Source organism: Lissotriton vulgaris, chromosome 3_1 (genome assembly GCF_964263255.1).
Source record: "Lissotriton vulgaris chromosome 3_1, aLisVul1.2, whole genome shotgun sequence".
NCBI lineage: Eukaryota > Metazoa > Chordata > Amphibia > Caudata > Salamandridae > Lissotriton > Lissotriton vulgaris.
This window is the reverse complement of record NC_141689.1, coordinates 2106458066-2106472773: the sequence shown is the minus strand read 5'-3', so window position 1 is coordinate 2106472773 and position 14708 is coordinate 2106458066. Positions and strand designations below refer to the sequence as shown.

At 47.1% G+C, this 14708-nt stretch overlaps 1 protein-coding gene across 11 annotated transcripts in view; it reads right to left on the bottom strand.

The window, feature by feature from the left end:
• The window catches only part of FRYL (FRY like transcription coactivator), a 2483143-nt gene that overhangs the window by 155597 nt on the left and 2312838 nt on the right, over positions 1-14708 (bottom strand). For all 11 annotated transcript variants that reach the window (XM_086962669.1, XM_086962670.1, XM_086962671.1 and 8 more), the window contains 2 exons: positions 13948-14097; positions 13534-13632 (listed from right to left, as the gene is read on the bottom strand). In XM_086962669.1, the coding sequence (XP_086818795.1) occupies positions 13534-13632; positions 13948-14097 (249 nt within the window). The remainder of the gene's footprint in view (positions 1-13533; positions 13633-13947; positions 14098-14708) is intronic.

Below are 14708 nucleotides of genomic sequence, written 5' to 3'. Positions count from 1 at the left end.
TCAAGGCTCCATACACTTTGACGCGGAAACCCGACACTTTCACACCTATGCACCCGCAGCCCGTGGGTGAGGTAACGAGAGCATTTCGGTGCTCAAGGGTAGATTGACTCTCCTAGTGTCCGGGTATCCAGTGGTTTTAGTCCTAGCTAGTCTGAACTGTCTTTTACTTACTTTTTCGTAATTTGTACTGTCCATTGACTTTGTCCCGCATCTCGCGTGTGAGTTCACACTCCGTGGGACTCCTGCTACTTACCTAAGATTAGGGTAGTGTAGTCCCAGCGATCCTACAGCCTCTGGACAGCTCCATAGGGGTGTGGAATTTATTAAAAGATCTACTTGTCCATGGTGCAGGTTGCTTCATAAATCTACTTGCCCTGTAACAAAATCCACTTGTCCCTTTGGTGCCATGTAGTGCTGCCACAAATTATGGCAGCAATCTTATTATATAAGAGCTCTTATATAGCATTTCTGATTATGCCAGGGCATATACCATAGTAGTATTTGAATACTAGCAATCATTTTATGTTGCCACGTTTCCGCAGATCTACATATTGGGACTGAAGATGGTGGTAAGCAGTAGTTCCAGGGTTGGAATGTCGTTTTGAGTCTGTGCAAACCTACTAACTTGCATGTTTTAAAGGTTTTCAACAAATCTTCTCTAATCTTTCCCATACTGAGAAATGTTGGAAATTTACTCCTGAGAGTGGCAGACGTAAACCTTCTTTCAGAGTTGGGGAAAAAGTAGTTGGAGGGAAAATGAACTTTCAAACATCCAAGTTTTCACATGAGCAAATCTACACATGCATATTTGCTCATGCTAAAATTCAGTTCACAAATATTTTGTAGAAGTACAATTTCTTGCCCTACTAATGTAAATTCTTGTGAATTCACGAACACCAAAGGTGCACTTTTGAGACTTTCTTTAATAATTGGGCCCCTAATTTGAATCGGCTGGCTTCAATGTGAGTGACCGCATTCTGCTCTTTCACAAGGAGCATATCGGTACACAAATTAGTTTTGTTCAGTACCAGTAACTAATGTGGCAGTGTGTGCTTTTTTGAGATCAAAAACAATTTTTGTGTTTGCCAATGTTTGTTATAATGGTGAGGGCTTGGCAGCTCTCATCAATAAGATTTTACAGAAGCCATGCCAAAACATGTCACGCATTGCCAAAACTAAAAAGCTGACCACCAATGTCAGGCCTACTGGCTTTGCCAAGGCTTGTTTATTTTTGTTTCCCATAATCTTATTGAAACTGGTTACACATATTTTCCAATATGAATATTTTTGGGAAATATTAGCATGCATCAACACGTTTTACTAAATGATGCTGAAAAGAAACCGTACCTGAAATTTTGCAGTTGTTTAGCAAAATGTTTTTCCCTACATTAATCTTGCTTTCAAGCTTCTGCAAATATTTGCATCTAATCAGAGAGCATTCTGTGAGCATCATGCATAGCCTCATGTTGCTAAATTTTGAAACCCTGTGTACATATTTTCATACTGAAACCACTGTCAGTAGTGCAGTCAGAACGTACATTTACTTAGAGCGCTCACCCTAATAATAAAGACTTTCAATTAATGAACCATAAATACAAGTTTTTACAGCATTAAAACATGCACACAAATATTAACTTAACTACAGGCAGTACCCTTCCCATATCCTTAATGTGGTACTGCAAACTGGCAGCCTCAGGGTTTGTGCTGCAGGGAGTTGGGCCTACTTGTCCCAAGGACAAAATACACATTACAACTTGTTGCCCTTGACCCCAAACAATATGTCCTGGGCGTCGGGCTATAACAATTCCACATCCCTGAGGCTCCATTTCTTCTATCGATTTCCTTATACCATTTACTTAGTATATGGTTTGCCGTGCCCCTAGGGCACCATTGTAATTTGTGCAACTTAACGTATTTTTCTTAAGAGTCTTGTCATGTGCTTAGCCCTCTGATCTCATAAAGAGTTCAGAGGTGTTTTGTTAGTAATAAATATATTGTTTATTTTCATAACAACCTGTGTGGTGTCCTTTCATTTGGTATTCAAGGGGTTATATGTGGTAAAACAGCTGGCTTCACATGCCAAAAGAGTTTAGCCTAAGACTGCTTTGTCCATGCTACCATTAGGATAGCTGGTCTATAAGGTTGATTTACAACCAATCACCATAAGGGTTGTTTGGACTGATACAAGGTGATCACTAGAACTAGTGATCATCATATATCAGGCCAACTTCTCACACTAGGTACATCCACAATTGGGAATTGGTTCCACTTGTCAGCCCCTGTAGAAGTGTACCATAGGTACTCAGGGCATAGGTGTAACCAAGGCCTACCAGGGGCTGCACCATGTATTATGCCACACCTGGCTGGCCACTGAAATAGACACAACTGGCTGATCACTCAGCTGGGGCAAGGTCGTGTAACCACCCCTTGCTTAGGTGTAGTATTCCTATACCTACTTACATATAGACACATAGTAACCTATAAGTCACTCCTATGGCAGGCCTTAACAATCCTGGAGGCAGAGTGCTTTGTTATGTATGAGATGGTGCTCTAGCATGAGCTGAGCCTGTCTGCAGTTTTCGGAACCATGTCCTTATAGCTGTTCTATGATATTGCCATACCATATATTTTTAAGTGCATTATGAACCTCGTGGTTAAATGCTAACTTTGGTTTGGCTTTATCCAAACACGTCGTGTAAGGTGTCATACGCTTTGGAATACTACCCCCTCGCCAATTCTGGCGACGGGAGTAGCATTCCACCCATCTAGAGGGAGAAGACATGTTAGTTCTGACTATCCCGGTTAAAGTTAACCAGAGCCCCAGCATCACAAAATGGATGCTGCTGCCATAGACACAAGTCTGACCTCCTGCTTCTGGGAGTCCTTCCAGTCACGGAGGTTTGGACAATAGGTTTCTTGCTTGGGGAGGTGCGAGCACCACCCCAGACAGGAGGATATGTATTGGGACAGGGAGGGCTGAGTAGATATAGACACTGCCTGGAGCACACTAGGTGCTTCATGCATACCCCAGTTCAAACCGGTTGCTGGGGCACTCCAGCCCCAGCTCTGGCACAAAACTGGACAAAGGAAAGGGGGTGTAACCACCCCCTTCCTGGTCCTACCCATAGGAGGGACCTAGTGAGCAAACCAGCTCCCTTTAGTTGTATAAAGGTAGGAGCTGACCCAGAAGACTTTAGAATCATCCTGGAATCGAATTGAAACGAAACGCTGGACCCTTCGACATTCACCTGAGCTGAAGACTGATGAATCTCCCTTGTGGCCAAGGAGTGACCACCCTGGGCAACCAGGCACCATCCAGCAACTCAACGGCTTGCTTTGTCCCCGTTCCCGCTGGAACCCGAGCACAGAGCCTGACAAGACCTCGACTCCCGGACCTCTCTTGCCCCACTGCACGACTCCAGCACAGCTGAGCCCCGGGGAAGGCGTCGGAACCCGTGGAACAAGGCAACTTGGAAAGTCTTCAACTTGCTAACAGCGCAGCTCCTGAGGCATCCTTGAAGCTGTGCACTGGAGACACCCCGACACCCCGACACCGAGCTGCACCTGCACCGAAGATCAGCCCTCCACACTCCACGAGATCTGCGTGGGGCCCTTCTGCTTGTGTTCTGCTCGACGCGTTGTCCGGTTGCTGGCCAGTTGGCTAGTAGCCCTGTGGCGACGATCCTTTTACAAATCCATCACTGGTCTGGTTGCTCCAGACTGGCCTTTGCTTCCCTGAAGAGGTGAAGTACCTCAGACCCTCCTGGTCTGCACCAGAAGCCTTTTGTGTATCCTGCATGGGTTGCCTTTGCTTAGGCTTGTTGGCTCCGATCTTGAAGCCGACCCCTCCATCTGCGAGAACCTTTGTGGGACAGCTCCTCTCCAGCACCTGGTCGTCCTCGACGCCTCCTGGTCCGCGTGGCTGCAACAACAAGCTTCACGACAGCACCTGATTGCTCCTAGACCACGACTGGTTCCTTCCTGGTCCCACCCGGTCACTGGCTAGTGACCTAGACTCTGTCCCCTCTGCTTTCAGGTCTTCTTCATCCTGGATCCACCCTTGGATCCACCTCCTGGTCGCCTGCAGCATCTTTTCTCCAAGGCTCCACAGGCTTCAACGGCAAAACCAGACACATCTTCACACCTATGCACCTGCTTCCTGCGGGTGAGGTAACTTGAGTACTTCCGTGCTCCCAAGGGTATTGAGTATCCAAGTGTCTAGGTTTCCTCCTAGCTAGACCGGAAGTGTCCTAAATCCTTCTTTACTTACCTTTTAAATTCCTATTGACTTTCTATTGATTTTCGCGTGAGTGTACTGACACTGCACGCGGAGCGCCGCCTGTGGGCCTCCTACTCCTAACCTAAGGATCAGATAGTGTAGCCCCAGCGATTCCCTAGGCCCTAGGCCTCTTCCTTTCCCAAGTCGTGGTTCTTATACCACTTACTTAGTATATGGTTTACGCGCCCCTAGGGCCTAACTGTAAATTGTGCTATTAAAAGTATTTCTAAGTGTAACTTGTTATGTGCTTTTGCCTCTGACCTCATAAAGAGTTCAGAGGAGTGTGTTCGCAAATAAATACATATATATTTTATATACATATATATCCTGTGTGGTGTCCTTTCATTTGGTATTGTTCTGTCCACGCTACCTCTAGGATCGCTAGTCCATAAGGTTGACTTTACAACTATCACCAAAAGGGTTGTTTGGACTGGTGCAAGGTGTTCACTAGAATAGAGATCATCATATACCAGGCCAACTGCTCACATGGAGCACCTAGGTGAGGAGATTAGTCTTAAGGGTTACCGTGAGGAGATCAAGGTTGAGGACCTCAGCTGCCCGACGGACAACCACCGTATACGAGGCGCCTTCCTCCATAGTGGGTGGGGGAGAGGCAAACCCCGGATCAGAGGAGACATCAAGACCACCTGCCTCCTCCAAATCGTCCACCCAGTCCTGCTCAGAATCACACTGACGATCAAGAGGGTCCTCTGACCCCTCCCAATCGTCCCTTGCCGCAGGTGCAGTCGGCACAGGCCTCTGCTGCGGGGCAGGGAAAAAACAGCACTGGAAACGGCGTCTGCCGGGGACGCACCGGCGCCGTGTCCCAATTCAGGTCCCAGGCGGGGACAAAACTCTGGGAACCGGGGCAGAGGCCGAACCAGCGGTATCCACTGCGGCGCCGCTGGGGCTGGAGCCGGTAGCATGGGACCTCTTGGCGCCGGAGCCAGCGGCGCAGGATCCTGCAGCGCCGAGTCTGGATCCGCCGGAGGAGACCACGGCCCAGAAGGATCCTGACACAGGACGGCAGGGCCTGAAGGCACACCGGTGGGAGCCCGAGGCGTAAACAGGAGGTCCACTGCACCAAGGAATTCTTGCATTTGTGCGGGAGTCACCGACGGACATAGGTAAGGCGGGTAGGTCGCGGGACTCCCAGGCTCCGAAGGAGCTGCGGGGGCAGGCCCCTGTCCCCCTCGTCCATATCTGAGGACCGATGGGGAGAAGTCCGAGAGCAAAAATGCTTCTTTGACTTCTTTTTGTGTCGTCTCTTACCCGAATCCGAGGGTGAAGACTTGGATCCCGAGGAGCGGTGATGACGGCTCCGCGAGCGGTCACGGGAACGACCCCTGGAACTTGAACGGTGCGGGGACGAGTGCCAAACCTCAAGCAACTTCCGACGCCGCTCTCTCAAGGCCTTTGGGCCATAGCCCTACAGTCCAGACAAGACCGGGAGTCATGGTCTCGCTCCAGGCAATAGAGACAGACGTCAAGAGGGTCCGTCGCCGACATATTACGGCGGCAGGTCCCACAAGACTTAAAACCAGGCATCCCTACTCGCACCAGAGAAAAGTCTCAAAAAGATAGTCAAAAAATGACTGAGGTACGTGCTCTAATGGGATTTGCGCTCACTAGTGCGGAAAAAGAAAGAACGGACGTCAGCGCGCATGGGTGGCGCCTAAGTAGTCACTATGACGTCATCTCGGTGCATACGACGCCAGTGACGGAGCCGCGCGACGCCACTCAGTGACGTGCAGGGATATTGCTAGCAAAACTTTCCAGATTCAGTCTCATGCCTGGAGATATTCTAAGGTAAGGAATCTATCACTAACGTGTCTCTTTCAGATGGAATTCGGACCACCGAAGTTGGAAATCCGGTTGACCGTGTTGTTGGTGAAGGAATCATCGCCAAAGAAATAGTCAACGTTATCTTCTATGACAGTGACGTCGTCAATGGAGGTGTTGTCATAGCCATTGCAGATGATTTCGTCGATTGTGTCGGCATCAGCAACAGAAGTGAGGTAGACTGTGTAGACGTCAATGGTATCTTCATCGGCTTCATCACTGTAACCCTTGCCGACTGCACAGATGGGGCAGACATTGACTATGATGGCGTCAATGATATCTTCGTCGACGTTATGGGCCCAGAGATGGCTGTTGTTGTCATCATCGTACCCGACTGGGCCGGCGACGTAATCGTGTAACTTGTCGTTCTCGATGACCCAATGACTGTTGTTGATGATGGTGTCGGCGATGGGGATTTTTCAATTCTGCTCTTTCCCGGATCCGAAGAAGAGGCTCTATGGTGCTACTTTACTCTCCTCAGAGAAGTAAAGGAAACAGAAGACGAAGGCACAGAGGAGACCTTTGAATGTTTCCCCTTTTTTGAGCACTTGCTTTCTGGAGAGGGATTGAGGTGTTTCCTGCCCTCTCCAGAGCCTTTCTCTTGAGATCTCTTATAAGGTCTGGATGAGCCATCACTGTCCTCCTCAGATGACTTGCGGTGCTTAGTGGACTGTAATAACAAGAGCAGCCTCCCCTCTCCATCTCTTAGTCTTAGAAGAGAAAGTGTGTCAGATTTTGCACTGTTTTAGCCTATGGGCTGGGTGGAGGCAGTAAATGCAGTCCTTGTGAGGATCATTAACATGAACTCTCCCCTTGTCACAGGTCTTGCAGGCCAGAAAGAGTCCTTTCTTATCAGACATAAGTTAAAAAAAAATTGAAGAAAAAACCTAGAAGGTAGAAGAAAAATTGAGTAGAACTCAAGGAGACTCCATTCACACATGATGTGTGGTGAAAATCTGAGGGAAAGTGCCTCTGCTGGGATGGTTCTAGAGGGTGCTAGCAGCGATTGGCTGCATTCAACAATTAGTCCTTAGAAAAACAAACTTAAATGGGCTATATAGAACATGGCTAAGGGCCATTACAGCTTATGGCATTATTTGAATACTGCTTGATTATGATACAGCGGGACTCATCTATACGACCGGGAATGATTCAGGTATGTGAATCTATGAAAGATACCCCAATACTGGATAACCTATAAGTCACCCCTATAGCAGGCTCTTCAGTCCTGAGGGCAGGGTGCTTGGTTATAAGAGTGTGGGTGCCCCTGCATGAGCAGGACACCCCTACAAACCCAGGAGTCGATTCTCCAGGCTTTTAAAGTGAGGTCAGCCATTTTAATACATATAGTGGACATCAGTCATTACGAGATGTTTAACTATATAGTGTGTGCTCTGAACCCAGTCATATTTGGTATCAAACATGCTGGAATCATACCCCAACACAGATTCCAGTGTTGGAAGTAGGATCCCATGTACTGGGGGGGGCTCCCATGGGACCCCTCCAGCAGCCTTTCAGGGTCTGACAGCAAGCTAGTGCTGCTGCAGACCACAGACACATTCCTACATTCTTGCTGCTAGGCCAAGCTCGAGCAGGGGAAGGTAGAACAATAAGTTTCTTGTCACAGGGTGGTGTGACAGCCTCCCAGAAAGGACTTAGTGTATTGGACTGAGGGAGGAGGGAGAAGGACGCTTACCAGCACCACCAGACTGGTTTGAAGGGGACATTTGGTGGCTTCCTTGCATACTTCAGTTGGGCCAATTCAGGGAGCCTTTGGCTCCAGCTCCGGCGTGGTGCGAAACTAGAAAAAGGACATGGGATTATCCTTCTCTTTGTCCAGCCTCTCCTCCGAGAGGGACCCCTGAGTCGTTCCAACCCTTTCCCTGGGGTACTTTACGGCTTACCTGTGGGTGGTTCCTCAGATTTGCCATGGGATAAGACTCAAGCCTGAAACCATGTGACTCTTCAACCGTCTGGACACTTGGACTTCGACTGGAACCGAGACTGCATCAAGGAGAACTCCTGCTGCTCCTGGTCTCACGGTTCTGCATGTCTTCTTCGTTGTCTGTGCTTCTTCCAGGATTTTCACAGGACCTGTTTGCATCAAGGACACCCGAATTATTCTCACTTGGAGTGAAGAAGTCACTCCCCAGCATCTGCAGGTACCACAACAAAGCTGACTTGTCTGCTGCTCCTGATGTCCCACGGACCTTGAAAGGCCAAGCAACACAAGTGGTGGTTCTGCAACTCCCTCGAGGCCTGACCAGTCCTCTCTGCAATTTGAGGCCGGAATCCCTCTTCAGAACCGATAGGACTGAACCCCTGTGTGCTCAGCATCGACTTGCCATTTACAAGGCTTGTTGGCTCTGCACTCCAGAGATCTTCGGGCTACAAGTAGCTCCAGCTTCCACCATATCCTCCAGCCGAGTACAGCATCCTCACCGCATCCTCAGCACCTTGGGCCTTCTTTTTTGGTGAGCTGCTAGAGGTAGACAGTTCTTCTCTTCCAGAATCCACCCTTGAGTTCCACCAACTTCTTCACCTTCTTCTCCACAGGCCCTTTTATCCAAGTCTTCCTTTGTAGTTTACAGAGGTTTCTGATGTCTCTTCACCCCTTTGTACCTGGCTTCCCTGGTGTAGGTAACCTGGTCTCGAGGGCAGCCCTGGGCAGGGTGGCTCTCCAAATTTCCCGTTCTCCAAGGGAATTCTTCAGGGTCCTCCTCCTGCAAAACTGCAACTGTGACTTCTCCACTGACTTCCATTAGGCAAGCAGCTGTGTTCTCACTCTCCACACAGCCTCCGTGGGGTTCCTGGGTACTTACCGTGGGTGGGTCCTTGTGTCCTGGGCTCCTCAGTGTCTTCTGGTATAAGTCCCCGCCTCACCTGAAGTTTGTATTCCACTTTCTTGATATAGGTTTTGGTCTCCCCCTAGAGACTACTGTATTTTATGCTACTTACCTAATTGCAATTGAGGTACTATTGCGTATTTGTGTTTATATCTCCAGGTAGGAGATATACCAATTTGTTAGAGAGTGTTGTGTAATAAATAGAAGTATTTTTATATAAAAATTAGACGGTTCTTTTTCGTTTAACTGGTAAAACAAGCAGCTTAACACTCCTTCAAGATAAGCCTGAAGGCTGCTCTCCACAGCTACCACTTTTAAAGCTTTCTATGGTTATCAAATACCACTAAAATCACCATAAGAGTTGCCTGGATTAGTGCAAGATGCATCACTTAAATAAGTGTGCACCATATACTAAGCCAGCCTCTTACACCAATGGACTTGGCTGCAGGAGGAGGAGCTCACTTTTTATAAAGGAGCAGGAGATTTCATTCACAAGGGGGAGGAAGACCTCTTACTCTTATATCTTTTGTGGTTATGCTTCTTGTGATGAGAGGAAGATCTATCACCAGCTGGTTCTTTTATGAAGACACTTGCCTCTCGAAGGCGATGTTGGTTTGAATTTCTTTTTTTCATGTGGGCTTCTGAAAAACAGTCTCTATTGACTTTGTGCGCATCTAAGCACATCTATAACACAAAGCCATGTCAAGCTTGAACCTATAGTACCACATGCATGTAGTGTGAATGGCAGTATACATACTTAGCTACAGGTAGTGCAATGTTTAAACACAGAGGTTTAAGGAGGAGACATTCTTTCTTTAAGAGCACACACTTTTATCAAGCAATTGTGAATTCTTCAGGTCAATAAAAGAAAATCGAGAGACTTATGAATCTTGCCTTTGAAGAGTGCAATAAAAGGTCAAAAGAAAACACATTAAGGAGTGAGGCACATTCCATGGAGCTGTGCCACATCTATATAGTTGGAAGGGTTTGTGCTGGAGCTGCAGCAGCGCAACCTAACACCAAGTCATTACAAATGTGGAGATGTGTTTTTCTGGAACCAGCTTGGCACCTGCACAGATATTCAAACATTAGGAGTCTTCAGGAAGAAGTAGGCAGCAGAATTTGCAATAAAATGATATTTCATTCAGGAAGTGGAACTCATTTTTGTTCTGCTGGAAGCTTATATGCCGGTGATAAATATGAATCCAGTTAGACATTTGCTAAGTGTGGGTTTATGTCTTATAATAAGAAAATTATATCAAAAAAGTAATACGATTCTCTAACTCAATTCATAGCGACATGATAAGGAAAGAAATACTTCACAACTAGAACATAGCAAAGGTGTTCTATTTTAAAGACTACCAAGCATATTCCTTATTAGGAGATTATGAGGATAGGCTACTATACATATTAAACTTAAAACTTAGAAATGGAATCGAATAACCACGGAAAAACTTGTGCATCTTCAATAATAGAAAAACAAAAGCCATTACAAGAGAATTGGCACTTAGAAACTATATTTTACTATGAGTGTGCACAAGCACAATTCGATGAACAAAGCGTTATTTTGTGATGCAAACAAACCATACTGCAACAATATGGTAAAGTGACAGGAGGGAGACCCAAGTCCCATTTGACGATCTGAAGATGGGGGCAGGTATATTGCTTAAAGGTTGTAGGAAGGTGGAAATCTGACTATGGTTGCCCCCAACTTTTTGCCTGGTGTTTTGCTGGTTTTCCGACTTAGTTGACCTTGGACCCTGCTATTCAGGGCCCCAGGCCTACTGCTCTCTCTGTAAAATGGATTCCATGTACCTTAGGTACATATCTAATTGGATACTGAGTCACCTTATCAGCCCCTGTACAGTGTACCTTAGGTACCCAGGGCATAGGTGTACCCAGGGGCTGCAGCATGTATTATGCCACCCCTGGCTGGCCATCCAAATCTGACACAACTGGCTGCACGACAGCTGGGGCAAGGTGGTGTAATCACCCTTTGCTTTAGATATAGTATTCCTATATCTAACCCTAAAATGGACACATGTATTCCTATCAGTCACTCCTATGGCAGGCCTTATCAATCCTGAAGGCAGAGTGCTTGGAATTATGTGAGATGGTGCTCTGGCATGAGCTGAGCCCGTTTGCAGCTTGCGGAACCAAGTCCTAATAGCTGTTCCATGATAACGCGTACCATATACTATTAAGTGCATTATAATCCTCGCGGTTATTTGCCAACTTTGGTATCGCTTTATCAAAACATGTCGAGTAAGGTGTCATACGAATTGGAATACTAACCGCTCGCCAATTCTGGCGACGGGGTTAGCATTCCACCCTTCTAGAGGGACACAACATGTATGTAACTGTGAACCCCGGTTAAAGCTAACTCGAGCCTCAGCATCACAAAATGGATGCTGCCACCACAGACACAAGTCTGACCTCCTGCTGCTGGGAGTCCTTCCAGCGAGGAGAGCTCGGACAAAGGGTTTCCCGTCAGGGGCGGAGCTAGCACCATCCTAGACCGGGTTTTGTGTATCCCAGGTAGGCAGGGCTGAGAGGAAGGTGACTGCAAGTGGCACCCCGGTGCTCACTGTGCATATGCCGGCTCAAACTGGTTCCAGGGGCACACCAGCCCCTGAGCTGGGGAGAGACTGGACAAAGGAGAGGGGTGTAACCACCCCCTCCTGGTCGCACACATGGGCAGGACCGTACGCGTGCCAGCCCCTTTTCTTAGGGTAAAGGTAGGAGCAGGCCCCCTTCCCAAATTAGATCATCTTTGAATCCTGAAACTACTTTCTACGAAAGGATTTCAAGACTTCTTCTCAAGATTTCTCCCTTGTGACTAAGGAGTAGTCACCCTGCACCCGCAGGCACCATCTAAGAACACTGCGGTTTGCTGCACGTCCTTCCTCCGGAATCCGACCGACCAGCACGACGAGACCCGGCTTCCCTGGCACCTCCGACATCTACCTCCATCATCAGCCAACTGAGATCCGTGGGTGTGACGAGACCTCGAGGGACCGGCCATCTTCAGAACTGCACGACGCTTATCCAGCACGACCGCCGAGGGATCCTCGAGTGAGTGCTTTGGGGTTCGAGAAGCCCTAACCCTGAGCAGCTCCAGCACCGAAGTCCAGCCCCCCAGCATCCACCAGATCTGCGTGGAGCCCTTCTGCTCTTTGCTGCTCACCGCGTTGTCCGGCTACTTGCCTGCTGGCTTGTGGCCCTCTTGACGACGCACCACGATGACAACACCGCTGGTCTGGTTGCTCCAGACTGGCCCTTGCTCCCCTCCAACAGAGGAGCACCCCGGACCCTCCTGGTCCACTCCAGACGCCATCTTGAGTCCACCGCGTGGGCTTGCATTTGCCAAGACTTGTTGCCCCAATCCTGGGTCCAGCGACGTCGACAGCAGATTCCTTCGTGGGACAGCTCGCACCTCCATCCTGGTCGCCGACAACGCCTCCTGGTCCGTGAGACTGCAGAGCCCAGCGTCACCCACTCACCTGGTCGAGGTGACTCCATCCGGTGCCATCCTGGTGCCCATCTAATCACTGGCTAGTGATTCAGAACTTGGTCCCCTCTGCTTACAGGTATCCTCCATCATCGATCCGGGCTTGGATCCCTCCGAATCTCTTCACTGGTCGCCTGCCAAGAAACTTCTTCTTTCAGGCTCCATAGACTGCAACGAGGATTCCCGACGTCTTTCCAGACCTATGCAGCCGCAGCCCCTGGGCTAGGTAACCTCAGCATTTCGGTGCTCCAGCATAGCCTCACTATCCAAGGGTCCAGATCCTTTTTCTTTTCAGCTCTACCTAGTCGAATTCATCCGATAACACTAACTTTACGAAATCTAGCATCCATAGACTTTGTCCCACATCCCGCGTGAGAGTGCACACTCTGCACCCGATCCCCCTAGGCCTCCTGCTAGTAATCTGAAGGTTCAGTAGTCAAGTCCTAGCGATCCTAAAGTCTATTAGAGTAGTACTTACCTGCTAGTAATTTCGCATTCCACTTTTGTAGTATATGGTTTTTCGTGCCCCTCGGGCATTTGTGTAAATTGTGCGACTTTCAGTATTTCTTTAAGAGTTTTGTATTGTGCTTAGCACCCTGTCCTCATAAAGAGTCCAGGGTTGTTGTGTTCTAAATAAATATCCTTTTATTTTCATAACAACTTGTGTGGTGTCCTTTCACTCGGTGTTCAAAGGGTTTATGTGATGGTATAACAGCTGGATTAACATGCCCTCTAGAGTTTAGCCTAAAGACTGCTCTTGTCCATGCTACTAGGATAGCTGGTCTACGGTTGACTTACAACCAATCATCAATAAGGGTTGTTTGGACTGATACAAAGTGCTCACTAGAATAGTGAACATTATATATCAGGCCAACTTCTCACAGGTAACATAATAGTTTACACAGTCCTTGACATCCACGGTTTGTTTAATATCAGGTATTTATTTCCAAAAATATTTTGAGGATCATTCAATTTGGATATGTGTTTCAGAATATGTAAGTTCATTGAAAGAACCTCACGAAAATGCAAATAAATGAACACCACAAATGACCTACCTGCTCTGCTGATTCTCTCTTGGTATTATAGGTATCAAGGTGTTCTTGAAGCTCTAAAACACTGAACTTCAGGGTTTCCAGTAAGCCACATGAAACAAGCTGTAAAATACAATGCCACAGTCAAAACAAAATGAGGTGTCCATGTTTTATAAATTTCGAGTTCAAGATAGCAAACAGAAGAGATCTCAAAGCTTCCAATTTAATTGCATAAGTACTATAATGCTTCAGCCCAACACCCATCTCCCCCGTTTCTCATGTGTTAGGTCCATTATAAGATTTAGACATTCGTGCATTTTTCAGTCAATGCTACCTGGAGCAACTGTGTGTCCATTCTTGGCCAAAGGATACTGTTTAAGTGTTAGGTTTTTTTCTCATGCAAAGAACAGATACTGAAATCTAATAGGGAGATTTTACCGTTTCCGCATCCACAAAGACTGTTGGACATTCGGAGCACATCATCATCACTTCCAAAGAGCTTTTAAACTTTGTTCCAATTCGTTGCAAATTCTCTCCAAGGAAACTGACTGAGTCGTTTGTTATTGTGGTAAACTTTCTCTGAATAATCTACAAGAAGAACACAAGCCAAATAAAGCTCAATTCACCTATTTTAACATTATTTAAACAAATACAAAAGTGACTTACCTGCGGTAATGCTCTATCTGGTGGACACTATCTAACCTCAGACTCCTCCCCTTTACAGTATCCCTAGGCACCAAACTATTCGGAAACAAATTCAGCCCTGCTCCTGCATGCCACTAGGTGCCGCTATGCAGCTCCGCGGTGACTATTTGCGACCCCAGAGTGATGGAGAAGAGCAGCATGTAGGGAGCCCTGCATGCTTATGCCAGTTTATTTCTTCACCCTCCTGCGAGGATACGGCGCTCCACTTCGATGCTGTGGTTCTTCCGATGACTTCATAAATGTACGCAGTCATCTACGGAACAAAATCCCGGCTGAAAATTACAAGATTAATTCAACCCATCTAAATTGAAGTTAAACGCCCACCTGCATTGTCCCAGAGTAATATTTCAACTATGAATGTATCTAAAAACGTTTATTTAAAAAAAGAAAAGATAGCCTTCTGGAAAAAAGTGTAACGCCCTAAAGACTATATAGTCCAGATTTAGCTCTCTAATTAATTTTTTTATTAAAACAAGTCAATTTAAGCTAAAAAT